Source organism: Cibotium barometz, chromosome 28, assembly GCF_041138505.1.
Source record: "Cibotium barometz isolate CiBa-2024 chromosome 28, ASM4113850v1, whole genome shotgun sequence".
Lineage (NCBI taxonomy): Eukaryota > Viridiplantae > Streptophyta > Polypodiopsida > Cyatheales > Cibotiaceae > Cibotium > Cibotium barometz.
Window position 1 is genome coordinate 21,102,445 of NC_141073.1, and position 15,196 is coordinate 21,117,640.

Genomic DNA, 15,196 nt, shown 5'->3' on the forward strand with positions numbered 1-15,196 from the left:
AGACTTTGTCCTCATACCCATGGAGCGGGAAACCCGGAGGTTGGTCAACATATACCTTTTCCTTGACAATCCCAATGAGGAAGGCACGCTTGACATCCATCTGATAGACTGGCCATGTGTGGTGTGCGGCCAGATTGAGTAAGACGGATTGTTGTCATTTGAGTGGTAGGTGCGAAGGTCTCATCGAAGTCAATGCCTTCTTTGAGTAAGAGATGGATTGTCATCATTCGAGTGGTAGGTGCGAAGGTCTCGTCGAAGTCAATGCCTTCTTTTTGGCAAAAACCTTGCACCACAAGCCGGCCTTTGTATTTGTCCAAGGTACCATCGGCTTTAAGTTTGGTGCGAAAGATCCATTTGGTTCCAATGACCTTATGATGAGGGCGATCCACAACGGACCACGTGCCATTACAATCAATGCTTTCAAGTTCTTGTTCCATAGCTTGTTTCCAGGCTGGACATAGTCTACGGAGAAAACAGAGGTAAATGAGGCATGAGGAGTGAGCCTGGTGGACTGACGAGGACCGTCTAAAGCGGTAGCATGGGGAAGCATGCCAGAATTACGCATGGTCTGTTGGTATCAGCAGGGTTAAGGGTCCTTGGGTGGCTGTCGGGAGAAGGAAGGCTCCTCAAGAGGTGGAGTTATAGTTGACTGATTGGGTTCATGTGGCATAGTCGGAGATTCTCGTTCAGTTGGTATGGGCAGCGGAAGATGAAGTAAATCCCGCTCATCAAAGACAATGTCTCGACGAACAAAGACTTTGTTCGATCTTGGATCGAAAACTTTGTAAGCCTTTGATTTAGAAGAGTAGTCCACAAAAATGAGCAACTCACTCCTTGGCTCAAGCTTGCCCCTTGTGTCATTCGAAGTGTGAGTGTACACACGACACCCAAAGACATGGAAATGGGAAACAGTCGTTTTTTCGCCATAAAATGCCTCAAATGGGGTCCTGTGAGGAACGACGACCGTGGGGCAATGGTTCAGAAGGTACACCGTAGTGTTGACCGATTCTGACCAAAGGCGTTTAGGGAACTTAGCTGCAAAAAGCATGGAGCGTGCCTCTTGCGCTTGACCACTCCATTTTGTGGGGGGGAGTTTGTGGAGGTGAGTTGGTGTTGAATGCCCTGTTCTTACAAGAACTCAGTAAATTGATGGGAGATAAACTCACCACCATTGTCACTGTGAGCAATCCCAATTGAGATGCCCATTTGATTAGTGACTAACCGAACCCACGTGGAAAAGTATTGGAAGGCATCTGATTTATGCTTTAGGAAATACACCCACATGTACCTCAAATAATCATCAACAATTAGTATGTGGTAGAGAGACCCATTCAAGGAGGAGGTTGGGGATTGCTCACTCAAGTCGAAATGAATCAACTTGGGGATACTCTGAGCACGATGAGTAGCATGATGTGGGAACGGTGAACGATGTTGCTTACCCATTTGACATGGCTAGTAGACATCCTTTGCCAGTTTGAGGCTGGGTATGCCTTCAACTAACTGGTCTCGAGACAATTCATAGAGTGTCATAGGGCAGGTGACCATAGCGAAAGTGCCATAGTCGTTCAATGTCCGAAGGAGCTTTGGTCACATAGGCACGAACCTGATGAAACTCAGAATCCTCGGAAGATGGCTTAGATAAAAAAGTAGACATCTGGTATAAGCCATCCTTTTGTGCCTGGCCATGGGCAACAAGACCGGTAGTCTCATCAATTACCTCTACAACTAGCTTGTTGAAGTAAACTCCACGATCAAGTTGGGTCAGTTGGGATATAGGAAGTAAATTGAGGCTCAAGTTAGGAACAAGATAGACATTGTCCAATGTTGCCTGATTGGGGCCTGTGTTGGTGTCAAATAAAACGGTGCCAATAGATTTGATGGGCATCAGTGTGTTGTTGCCACATCGAACGTCACCCTTAGCAGGTCGCTGAGAGATGAAAATGTCAGCATTGTGTGCTATATAGTGTGTAGCTCCACTGTCAACTACCCAAGTGACCGGATGGCCACAGGGAAGTGTTGGGTGGGCTTCGATGATAGGCACAGAACGATCATCAGGTAACTGACAAATCCGAACAAGGGCAGACGCTTCCACGTGTGGACTGCCTCGTCTAGGTTGTTGTTTCTTCGTCCATCTAGAAGAGTAATCAACCTCAAATGTGACCTGAGCGACATTGGCCGTAGGGTCGGGATGTGGTGTAAGATGACCGATCAGACATCTCTTTCGGGGTGGTAAAAGAAACTGATTGGGTCGGGGAGCCTTGAGCGACTTGACCAGTGGGTCGCCATGGAGATGATCTAGGCCAATTCGTACCATTGCCTTGTTGCGGGTTCGTGTGGGGGAACCCTATAGAGTAGGTGCTGGATTATTACCCCCTCTTGACCGCCAATTAGGAGCATTACTACCACCTTGGTTGTTTTGGCGATTCAAGTTAGTGGGGTTGTTACCTCTATTTTCCTTGGCTGTAATGCCACACTCATCATCAACATGATTAGGCATTTGGCAATGAGTGCAGAATCTATTCTTTTTGGGAATATTCTGCCAGTAGGGAGTGGGTGTTGAGGCAAGGTTTTTTGGATCAGTATTGTTGCCTTGAGGTTTGCCTTGATTACCCGAGTTGCTGTTCCCCTTCCCTTGCTGCCCTTTTTGAGTAGAGGTGGTATTGGACACAAGGGCCCCTAGAGGAGGAAGATTTCTTGGGATGAAACTGGGCATGCGACCGAGCGAAGCGCAAGAGTTGGCACTCACACTCATATAGGTTAGGCATAGGTTCTAGACTAATGGTCTGTGTGACAAAAGTAAAGAAACTAGGAGGCAACTTGTTCAGTAAAGTGATAACCTGGTCTCTTGGCGGAGCCAGTGGTGGCGTACTCCGCGTTAAGGTGTCGGTATTCAGCAACCTTCACGGTCAGGTCATCACTCTCTTTTATAGAGAAAAGTTGGATTTGATGTTCGAGATCAATGCGATGCGTGCGATCACGTGCTGCATCTCTCTCTGCAAGGTGTGCCCATCTGTCAGAGACATAGGGGGATTGCTAGAGTTGTGAACGAAACTCCGGCAGACGGCCTTGCATGAGCTCCACTATGGCAGTGGCATTCCTAGCCTCCCAATAGCGGATGACGTTAGGAGGTGCTAGTGAGGAGTGGGGTTTTGGTTCAAGTCCCGTCACCAGGTTCTAGGAACCTTGGGAAGTGAAAACTTGTTCCATAAGATTAGCCCAGGTGGTGTAATTAGACCCATTGAAACGAGTCTTTTATGTGAAGGCATTTCTGGACATAGAGACGTGAAAGGAAGGAGGTGAGGGAGTCCACGATGGCTGGTACCCATATCCGGAGTGTAAAGGGTGAGGAGGAACTCCAGAAAATCCACTAATACCAGGCATAGGTGTAGGACCTGGCGAGGGTACTCCATAAGATGGAATATAAGGTTGGGCACTCGGCATAGGTGGAATACGTGGCTGAGGCACAAATCCTTGAGTGGGCACATAAGCAGGAAAAGCATTAGTGCCAGAGATGGGTTGGTAAACCACCCGATGCCCCGGAATGGTGGGTGGCACCGCAGTGCTAGAAGGCATAATGCTGATAGATGCCTGTGTTTGGTAAAACCCATACGCAGGACCCAATGGGGGTGCAGTTGGTAATAATTTCACGCCAACACTAGGAGGAAAAGACATGGGTTGGTTGGGAGAGTTTTGTGCTCGAGGGTGAGCAGCATTCCAAAACACATTAGGAGCAGGAATAGAAGGTGAACCAGAAGAGAAAACAATGTTACCTTCTTGAACACCAGAAGTGTGGGAGTGAATTGTACTCCTAGACCCTCCTCTATTTGGGTGAACCAGAAGAGAAAACAATGTTACCTTCTTGAACACCAGAAGTCTGGGAGTGAATTGTACTCCTAGACCCTCCTCTATTTGGGTTCACATAATTCCAGGGATTGAGGGTAGTTGATGGTACCATATGTTGAACCTGTGCTATAGAAGAAGACACCCAGGTAGAATTAGGAACATAAGCAGTCAAAGGCACATACGAACCTGACGCGTCACCGGCAGGGTTGATGATGATGGATCATGGATCTCTGAACGACCGAGGAGGTACCTGTCCTTCCTGAGAAAAAGTCCCATACCGAAGTCCAGGCTGTCGGCTAGACTGAGTAGCAGGGCTCTCCAGATGAGGCTGAATACCTAGGTCCAGTACTAGCACACAGGCTGTAGGCATGAATCCTCCTCTGGAAGTGACGTCTGATAAGCTCGGAGAAGAAAGACGAGATGCCAAGGGTGTAGAGGGTGAGTAAGTGAAAATGGGCTGGTGGTCTCCCAATGAAAGACCTCGAACGGGGCTCTCCAGTGAATAAGGAGTCCCATCCTCCATGTGATCTATATCTGAATAAGGAGAATATTTGGTAAGAAAGGCTGGTCCTCCGGAATCGTGGGTAGACGATCCATGCTGTGTGCTCTCAAGGTCTTCAATCCTTTTGCTCACGATAGCTCTGATACCATGTGAGGGCAAAAGGATGAAAGGAGCAAAAGTATGAGAGATCAGAGCAAATCAACACAGCATGCAATGAGTGAGTGTATATATGATAAAATCCAGTACAAGAGCTCCCGAAGGAGTAGAGAGGGCTGCTGTCCCGAGATAATGCAGAGGGTGGAGAAGGCCACAATCCAATGTAGATAGTAGGCTGCTGTCCTGAAGAAATGAGCAGAGAGGGCTGCCGTCCCGATGTCGAGGTCAAGGAACAGAGAGGCGCTGCTGTCCCATGAGCTGTGGAGAAAATGCTGATGTGTTGATGTAAGCATTGATGATCTGCTGATGTAAATGCTGATGTAAGCAGTGATGATCTGCTGATGTAAAACGCTGATGTAAGCACTGATAATGTGCTGAAGTAAAACACTGATGTAAGCACTGATGATGTGCTGAAGTAAAACGCTGATGTAAGCACTGAATGTAGTAGAGAGGATGCTCAGCCTGTAGCAGCAGCCGGAGAAGATAATTGGCCTGTAGCAGCAGTAGAAGAGGATGCGCAGCTGGAAGATGCGACAACACCAGCAGCAGCAGAAGGTAACGATGCACTGCCGGAAGATGAAGGAGCAGCGGCTGCAGAAAGACTCCGGGTTGTGATGTGTTTTCTAGTGAATAATGTTGAGTTTCTTTTATATGCTTGAAGGACTGCTGGTCGGTCAGGGTAAACTGTCGGCCAACAGAAAAGACAAATTAAATACCAAAAATACCCAAAAAATACCCTTTTGGGCTGGATAAAATGGCATGTTTTCACACAGATTGTGGCTACTATCTTTGATTCTCCTTTGGTGTCGGCCCTCTCATGTCTGCTGGCTGCTAACACTCCGATGACAACATTCTCCCCAAATCCAATTGGTGTATGTGGAACCGCGGGGAAAAATGTCTCATTTGGCGCTATTATGAGATACTGTAGGTTTACTTTCTTAGAGCACACTTGGCAACTATTTAGAATGAGTTTTGATCGTGCGTGATGCCATTCATCTTGCACAAAAAAAAAGGTGTACACCCTTGCAATGAATGAACACAGGGTCTTACTCTAAGCTGCCAACCGTTAATCAGTGATAAGCATCTGATCTTTGCAATACTGAGCCTTCACAATTTGAGTACTAATGAAACCATTGTTTAATGGGGCCAACCTTATCATAAATTGTTGTCATATTATTTTGCTCCCTATCTTAATCACATTTTCTTCTCAACAATGCTTTCCTACAGGCTCCACAATGTCCAGCGAAGTGGCCATGCATTCAGCAATACTAAGCTTCACTTTGAAGGCATGTCATTATAAGCTTCACAGCTCTTGTCTTTGGTAAAAGTACGAGCAAGTCTTTTGTATTGAGATGGTTTTTGCTCTTGCTGATATGCGTTGAGGATATTGCAGGGTTTTCATCTCTCTTTCTGTATAGACAATGGTATCGCTGCAATGTGAATCTGTCATATTTTGGAGCTGATGGTGGGATGATAGATAGAAGACATGGGCTGTCTTTGGAGGAGTTTGCGTCTGATTATGATGGAAAAAAGCCGGTGCAGTTATAACCCCACCACCTTCTTTTATTAATTGAGCGCAAGCCTTAGGAACTATGTGGTGCAAATATATGCCACTTTTCTAATTGGGTATCGCCCATAGTCTTGTTGCGTAAAAGTCCTTTGGGCTGTAGACAGAACCGTCTGCACAGCCCCATCTTGGCCACCTGCGGTCAGAAATGGATGGGCAATGTTGTCTGTCCCACAAGTGGGGACTGTCAAGTTTAAAATCACTTTGTTTTTGACATTGCAATATACACTAAAGCAGTATTTTGACATTTCAGCTCCTGCTAGATGGCTTGGTGGACAAGTGGCCGGCCATGCAAAAATGGAGCATTGATTACTTGGTGAAGAATTACGGAAAGTGTGTATTTAAAGTTGCACAAAATGATGAGAAGAAGGTCCTTATGTGTTTTGAAGACTATGTTTCATACATGAGCCAACAACATGATGAGGACCCCCTATACATTTTTGATTCGAAGGCAGGTAGACATGAGACTTTTTTGAGCTTGTCTACTTTTATGATCACATTGATGTAACCTTAATTGCTCAAATCTCGTTTTGAACGTAACGGCATGTTACATAGGTTTTTGTTTATGCACACACTATCAAGATTTTCTAGAAGAAAGCTATGTTCAATTCTGCTTAAAAGAGATACTGAGCTTAGTTATTGGTTTTACCATCAATAAAAAGTTCTTACTTTAATCGAATTTGAATGGATATTTCATTGGCATGAATAGTCAACTTGGTCTCTTTAAGTAGCGGAGCAGTCATAGGAAAGGGGTTTGGATGGGCTCTTACTTAAAGCATGCAAGCTGTAGTGTGCCTGGGGTAGATTTGGGGGAGGCTTAGTAGTCATTAACAGCTAAAGATGGTCTACAAGTTAAAGTTCTGATTTCTTAAACCAGGCCTTAACCTGAGATTCTTTCAAAAGCAAGCGCACCGAGGACATCTATTTCTAGCAAGTAGGGTGGCAAAACACCAAAATTAGAATTCAGTACTAGTCAGTTTTTAAATCACAGCCCAACAGAGATATGGATCCAAAACGGACAATTCCAAATCTTCCTAATCAGTGGATAAACGGGCACATGGCATCACCGGTTTTACTTTTCCAGATGAAAAAGCAAGCTATTAAACATGTAGAGCTTTTAGCTGACTCTAGAGTCCCGAGGTACGGCCCTTCTACCTACACATATGGTGTACTATATGCCAGTCATATAGCTTCCATTTTCATCAAGACAAGGGAGGCTATGGTTCCTCTTAACTAAGAAGAAGACATGCATATGGCCCATCCGATATGAAATAAACTTATCATAGTTTTTTTTTTGGGAAAAGAGATCCTTCTATTAGTTAAAAATCAAACAGCCATAGGATGGATCGGAGGATCGAGATTTGTGAGATTAATGGTGCCCCAACAGCGGCAGCTCATTGGTCCTCTCAGGGCATCTCTCCCCACTTCCTCCGAGATTTTTTGGAAGTGCCTTTTAGACAGCTATCGGCCAAGGAAGATCACACTCTTCCTTTGGCAATTAGCTCACCGCAGCCTGCTGTCAGCACTTGAGGACAGCCGGCACAATGTGTGTGTTGTAGCCATCCCATGGAGTCACAGCGGCACTGAGCTTCAACATTTGAAGCTCCAGGGAAACTCTTATGGCGGGGTTCTTGAGCATGGGAAGGGCACCTGTAGACACCAAAATAGCCACCAACAGGGGATGATATATGCTAACAATATCCTCTTGTTGGAGGTGGGCCGTGGCAATTGCCTCCCAAAAAGTGAAGATGTTATCTAGGATGCCCCTGTTACGTACTTGATGCTAACCACATGGTTAGAGAGTCTAATCTTGGGTTAGGGGACCCTGAGGATTAGTGAAACAGGCTAGAATAACATGGGCTAAGGATTGAATAGAGGATCCCATAAGTTATAAGCTGTTATTGTCAGCTATTTATAGGTTGACTTATGGCGCTATAAGTGGGGTGAGCCTATTGATTAGGTATTGTACTCTTGAGCTCTCTTGCGAGTGTGGTGGGAGGCTGGAAAGCCTAGTGGGACTAAGGCCACGGTAGAATCTTAGCCTATGGGCTGGAGGGTGGTCTGTAGCGGACACGGACATTCGGTTGGGAGGTGAGCTATTGTGCACCCCTTCTATCTGGTACTGATCTTGTTGCTTGGTGATCTTGGGAATCTTACCATCGGTATCAGAGTGAACCTGAACACGGAGGCGGAAAAGCAAGGTTTGCATGTCTCGCAAGTATGTTGGGAATCCCAGGTATTTTCCTTGTGGTATTTGCTAGGGTTTTGATCTCCGTTGAAAAGGTATTGTGCTTTTTTCAGTCATCTGTCATGCATGCTTGAAACATGTGATCTGAGGGTGAGAGAGGGTGTGTAAGAGAGCATGTATGCAGGATGTTGTCTGTGGAAAGGCACCAATATTGCCCTGAGGTGGGTTCCTAGAACGCACCTTCTTCTTCTTCTTCTTCTTCTTCTTCTTCTTAGGCTCAGAAGGGGCCCTCATAAATTCAGCAAACTTCTCACTTTGCGTGAGTTGCATAAGCACATCCACTGCCCCTGCCAAATGGGCTTTAAACTGGGCATCATCTTCCTCTTTACTTGGCATGTCTTTTGGCTGCGTTACATCCTGATAACGTGCATCTTCTACAGCCTGTTCTCCTGCAAGTACATCCTCAGATTCAGTCCTCTCAGGAGTGGTCTCCTGCTCTTCCTCATCATCATAATCATAGTCATCTTCAGAGTCAGACATCTTGCTGAAATTTTTAGCAATGGCTTTCCTCGAGACAACCACGAGCTCACCCCCTTAAGAAAGTTGGTGATGGTCCCGGCAACGGAACCTTGAAACCGGCCTCTAGTATAAACCAAAGTGCGGTAGACTAGCAGTCACCCAATCCAATTGTAGTCCAGCCAATAAAACAAATATATGGGAGCTAGAGTGCTCCAACACATGAAAGAGAACGACACTTGTTGGCCCCAAAGCTTGGAGCCCCTTTCGGTATTTCTTTATTCAAATTGTGCCCCAAAAACACCACACTGTTATCTCCTCTAATCTGCTAAGACAGTGCATCCATGAGGCCTTGAATATGCATCTGACTGAACCATGCACATAGCCACAAACTCAGCCATGAAAACAGTCCACAAACTCTTTCAAATCAGTCCACAAACTTGCCCTGTTTCCACACTCTGAACTGCCAAACCCTTCCTCTCACAAAGGGCCAGAGAGATCAACTCCGTAACAGTCACGAGCCAGTGAAAAGAGAGACTCAATATGACACCTCCTGTAGTTCCACCTGCTCACAAAGAGAGAGAGAAACTTACAGTCCTTGTGTTGCTTTTCACAAGAGAGAAGAGGCGCGAGGAAAAGCCCCGTTCAGTCGTGCCCTCTTGTCTTGCAGCCGAGAGAGAGCACACCTGTGGGTGAACCTGCTGTCCAGCCCTGTATTCACTCCTACAGTCCACGCTTCTATGTCCAGCACTGTTTGTATGAACAGCAGTTCAGCTGACAGTCAGCTTCTTGCCAAAAGCAAAGAAGAGAGTATTCAGTAGGTGCCTGTATACACTGCAGCACAGCAGCCAGCCAGCCCTCCGAAAACCAAAGAGAGAGAGAAAGGTTCAGCACCTGTGTCTCTGTTCTGTAGCGCAGCCCAGCAGCCAGCCTTTACTCTCCAAAAAGCATGCGTAAGAAGGTATTCAGCTGCGCCTGTATTCTCTGTAGCGCAGCCCACCAGCAGTCCTTCCCAAAAAGCATGAGATAGCCAGAAGCGCAGCCCGCCAGCCACCTTTTTCCAAAAAGCATGAGAGAGAGAGAGAGAGAGAGGCGTGCTAGCCCCCACTCTCCAAAAGTGGTTTAGGCCTCCAAAATTAGCCTAGGGGCCACCAAAAGTTATAAAACCTTTAAACTTTAATTCTCTTTGTCCCCTTCACACTTGGAGTTGTCCACACATGGGATTATCATCATTAATTCTCTTGTGTGCAATTGTAAACTTCATAGCAGGGAAACTGTCATACAAGCACACACAGGTCGAGCTGTTAACTCTAATATATTACACTAGGTTACTTTAAAAGATTACTTTCAAGACCTCTCTCAAACACATTGGAATCCAGCCAGGCTCCCTTCTCATCCACTGCATGCTTGAATTAACCAAAATTCGGTAGTGTCATGACCCTGTGAAATTGGTGCAGCATAAGTGTGAGCATGGTGGTCGGTGAGCAAGAAACATGTTTAAGGTTCATACTTGGGTACAAAAATTTTCGAGTTGCTTATAAAGAGATTGGTGTTCTGATGCAGTTTGGTGAAGTTGCTCCAGACTTGATCCAAGATTATCAAGTGCCAAACATCTTTAAAGAGGATCTTTTGAGTCTCATGGATGATCCAGAGCGTCCTCCATTCAGATGGTTGGTTATTGGTCCCGCTCGGTCAGGTGCATCATGGCATGTTGATCCAGCTTTGACAAGTGCATGGAATACCTTGCTTAGAGGGCGGAAGAGGTAAGATCATAGCACACGACCATTGTTTTCTATAGGTATAGGTATAAAAGTTTCATAATATAGAGATGTGATGCGTTTATAGAACATGCAAGAAAGATCGTAATGACATGCTTATAGAGACATGCATACATTCACAAACTATACTCAACTGCTTGCTTTTGGATACATTTTCAGATGGGCTTTGTACCCTCCTGGACAGGTTCCTCCTTCCGTCATTGTACATGCAGATGAAGAAGATGGTGACGTGGATGTTGATAGCCCTTCATCTCTCCAGGTGCGTACAGCTACTCTGGTAGTCTGGCATCATTCTGGCTAACCAGTTTTCTCACTATATTTTTTGATGGTCGCAGTGGTGGTTGGATGTGTATCCAGCCCTGAAAGATGAAGATAAGCCTTTGGAGTGCATTCAGGTTCCTGGGGAAACTATATTCGTGCCTAGTGGCTGGTGGCATTGTGTTCTGAACCTTGATACCTCTGTGGCCATAACCCAAAACTTTGTAAACTCTACCAACTTAGAGCTTGTCTGTCTTGACTTGACCCCTGGTTATCGCCACAGAGGGGTTGCTCGTGCAGGAAGACTTGCTTTGCAAGAGCATGCTTCTGCAGTAATTGATTCGGTTTCGAAGGGGTACATCAAAGAAGCTGATGAGACAATTGTGATAGGTGCCCATCAAAGTGATTGGAACTTCACTGTTGAGTTTTTGGCCTCCTTTGTGGACCAACACTCAAATCATTTCCTGTCTAATTCAGTGAAAAGTGGCTTCTTAAGGTCACAATTGTTGCGTAAATGGTTGCAAAGATTGTGGCTCACAAGGCCGGACTTAAGGCAACAGACTTGGAAGGTATGTAACACTATGGTTATTAAGCAGCAGACCAACAACAACCCCCCCCCCCCCCCCCCCCCCCCCTCCTTTACACACACAGTCACCCCCCAACCCCCTGCACAGGCCGCCACCTGTTTTTTGAGCCAGTCAAACATCATTTATTGTTCTTTGAGTTTTTGAACTTTCGTGTGCCAAGATTTCTGATTGGGTTAATCTGTTGTGTCAATGTTTTGGGAGCCAAGGGTGCCTGCATTGTGCTTAATGCCAAAAGTTGGCTGGAAAGGGTCATATCAATATGTGATGCACATGGTCTTCCTCTTCCTACAGAAGCCGAGCAGTTACCTGTCGGGAATGGAAGCAATCCAGTAAGGCTACACCTCACATTACTTTACTTATGATTTGAAAACAGTATCTGCATACTCCATACTCTTTTTGTCCCCCCATTCAGTAGATCTTACTAATAGTTAACCATTCCACTGCTGGTCGGTGCTTTTTTGCCTGCCCGTAAGTGCATCCGTGTGGCCCCATTGAGCCACCACCAATGAGGTGCCTTCAGTGGGGTTTGAACCCCTGACCTCCCAGTCGAGAGGCACAAATACATGCCGCTGGACTACAAGCCCGTTGGCATACTCCATAGTCTTAACACAGATGATCTGGATGATAGTGCGGTTGATTATCATTGGGTCGATGGGACCAAAGATGACACTTCACAATACTTTGTTCATGATTTGAAAGCAGTGTCTGCATACTTAAACTTTTTGGACATATTTAATTACATATTAGGGATTAACTTGAGGATTAGCGTTGCTTTCAGGAAACATAATTGTTTTTTTTTCTTTTCTGTATGTTTTCACAGCTTGTGTTTCACCTGTGAAATGCATGATTCTGTCAGTGGTATGTATATGAGAAGTACTTTTCATTTTTGACTATTTTAAGGGGAAAAATGGCATTCCAGGTCTTTCTTGTTGGATGCTATGTGGTAAAATTATGTCTTGATGAAGCAAGTGAAGGCAAAGCTATTGATGGTGTGTCTTCTGAGGTATAATTGATTTTCTTACCTTCAATTCTTTTCCCTAATTCTATGCTTTTTTGAGTAGAGCCTAATGGGGATTTGCTTATGGAATTTAGTTGGCAAAATTTTTGTTGTTTTAAGATAGGTTAGACATGCCTCCATTGTAATCTACTACCATGTGTTTCTGGAGTGTGTAAGTGTGCTGTGTGTGTGTGTGAGAGAGAGAGAGAGAGAGAGAGAGAGAGAGAGAGAGAGAGAGAGTGTGGGTGTGCGCATGTGTGCATGTGTGCCCCCGGGCTGCTTTACAATTGCACACAGGGTTATGAATTATGTAATGTCCTTCTATCTTTTTTCATTGCATTCATTCAAGTGAAAATGTAGTCACAGTGGCTATACACAATAACAGGTGCCAGTCATCCAAGCTACTGCCCCCCAGGTGATGGTATGTAATGCGGATCATACTGTCGTGTAGAGGTGAAGGACCCCCTGCCAAACCTGTTGCACTTTGGGACAATCCCAAAGGCAGTGCTGCTGCTTGCGACTCCATGGGATGGCTGCAATGTACACGCTGTGCCGGTCGTCCTTCGATGGCCAACCAAGTGCGGACATGAGGCTGCGGCGGGCTAACTACCGAGGAAGAGTGCGATCTTCCTTGGCTGATAGCTGTCCCACACGTGCTTCCAAAAATCTCCGAGGAAGCAGAGAGAGATTCCAGATATATGAGATCGATGGTACCCTCGCAGTGACAACTCTCTAGTCCTCCCAAGTCAATCGGTCTTGCCACTCCCACTCACTTGGGTCCCATTGGACAAGTGTCAGAGGTCGGCTCTTCCAGAGCCAAAGTCATCAAGATCTGTCTTGGGCCACCTTGGCCAGAGGAGGGTCAATGTGAAACTGGTGATTGTGGAAACCAATAATCCTCACCTGCTGCAGAGATCCACCGCTGAAATCCCCAGTGGGGGAGAGAGTTAGCTAGCTGTAAGGACCTACTCAAAAAATGAGTGCGGGCCCCTGTCTGGTCCAAGGACTGTGAAGGCGATATCATGGTGAGTGAAGGAGCCTAACTACTTCCCGGGGTGGGGTGAGGGGTGGGGGCGGGTTTTTTGTCGTGTAAAGGGATCTGCCAATCGGGTGGGATGGCTGAGTTGGTGGCGAGGATGATCTGCTCTCGGCCCCGTATCCCAGCGAGGCGTCTGTCATTTGTCTCTAGGGGGAGCCTCCTGAAGCTGTCCCACTCTCGCAAAGATTTAGCAGGTCCCCTACTGAGGGGCTTCCATGCAGTGTGAGAGTGAGCACCCACTGGGCATCCTGAAGAGGGGGTTCCAAATCAATGGCTAGCAGAGTCGCTACTGGGTGAGGATGGCTTGAGGTGACCCCAAGCTCTGATCAAACTGGCTGCAAATCGGTCCCCCTCGAAGGAGTTCAGGCCACAGGCGTGGCCTTTGTGAAGATCCACCTCACACTGGGGGTCCAGGGTCCACCAAGAGGAAAGCCTTCCAGGGCTCACCCCCTGGCTGAAAGCCTCGAACAATTAGCTTGCCTAGAAGGGCTCTGCTTTGAATAGCTAGACCAATGATGCCCAATCCTGCAGCTGCATAATAACTCTCCAGGCCACCTTGGCCCGCATGGGCCGACCGTCTGTGCATGCCCAAGGGAAATTCCGGATCAGCCTCTACACCTGTCCGAGGCATGCTCGGGAAAATGCCGAATAGGAAGTGATGTACCACATGGTGGCTGTGAGCACCTGGTTGGCCACCACCACTCGACCAGTGAGATAGAGAGGGTGGTGCTCCACTAAAGGAGCTTCTTCCGAATGCTCAGAAGTAGAGAGGCAAGCTGCTGCTGTAGCGAGATATCAATCCCCACTTGACATCCCAAATATCTGAGCGGGGTGTCGTTGGGTATCCACCACTGAAAAGTCTCAACTGGTGTGGGCTGTCTTGAGTCACGATTCTCCAGCCACGGGTTATCTGGGGTCTGCTCCTGCAGTCTCTGGAGGGCTCCTGTGAAGGTTCCTTTCCTGCGCTGGAAATGCTATGAGTCTATCCTTGGGCTGCCCTCTGTAGGAGCGAACTGATCTCTCTCAGCCCCAAGTTTAAATTTGCTGCAGCTGATCCCTGCCTGAAGGTGAGGGTGTCCCAAATCTCTCCTATCTGTGTGCCGATCTTGGTGTCCTGGACCAAGCTTTCTAGGATGCGGACACTTTGCTCTCTCTGGTTCCGCCAGGGGTCCTCTGATTGAAGGAGGACAGGGCTGTGGTCCGATGATTGAAGGAGGACAGGGGTGTGGTCCGACAACGTGGTGCTGGCTATGGTTCCAATTATTCTCTCTCTCTCTCTCTCTCTCTCCCAAACCCGCCCTGCCCCCCCCCCCCCCCCCCCCCCCCCCCCCCCCCCCCGCCCGCCCCTGCAAGGCCATTCATCCACGTAGATTTTTCAATGCGAGAGAGGTTCGCTCTATGCATCCTCCTGTCTGACCTGCAAATACGGAGGCTCTTGTGGGTGCATCCAAACTTTGCTAGGTGCTGAGGATCCTGTCTTCTCATGGTGAGAACCAACTCCCAGGTGGAGTATTTGGCTCCCAAGATAGTGTCCAGCCCACCATCTTGTCTGTCTTTGTGTCCTCTAGCATGTTGAAGTCCCCTCCCATGCACCAAAATCTGCCTGGGCTGGCTTGTGCTGCACCTGTATCCAGAAATCCATCTGCACCGCTGCCCTATTGGGGGCATAAATATTGAGGAGGCCCACCTAGTCCTCCCCAATCCCGATAATCACCCACTGCTTTCTTGATTCTCCAACCTTTGGTACAGCCGGCACATGGTTACC

The 15,196-nt window shown here is 47.0% G+C and overlaps 1 protein-coding gene across 1 annotated transcript in view; it reads left to right on the top strand.

The window, feature by feature from the left end:
- The window catches only part of LOC147622643 (putative glycosyltransferase), a 29,251-nt gene that overhangs the window by 3,684 nt on the left and 10,371 nt on the right, over positions 1-15,196 (top strand). The window contains exons 3-10 of the mRNA XM_086822188.1: positions 5,729-5,787; positions 5,895-6,037; positions 6,322-6,519; positions 10,336-10,535; positions 10,710-10,809; positions 10,886-11,377; positions 11,602-11,724; positions 12,315-12,398. Of these exons, the coding sequence (XP_086678314.1) occupies positions 5,729-5,787; positions 5,895-6,037; positions 6,322-6,519; positions 10,336-10,535; positions 10,710-10,809; positions 10,886-11,377; positions 11,602-11,724; positions 12,315-12,398 (1,399 nt within the window). The remainder of the gene's footprint in view (positions 1-5,728; positions 5,788-5,894; positions 6,038-6,321; positions 6,520-10,335; positions 10,536-10,709; positions 10,810-10,885; positions 11,378-11,601; positions 11,725-12,314; positions 12,399-15,196) is intronic.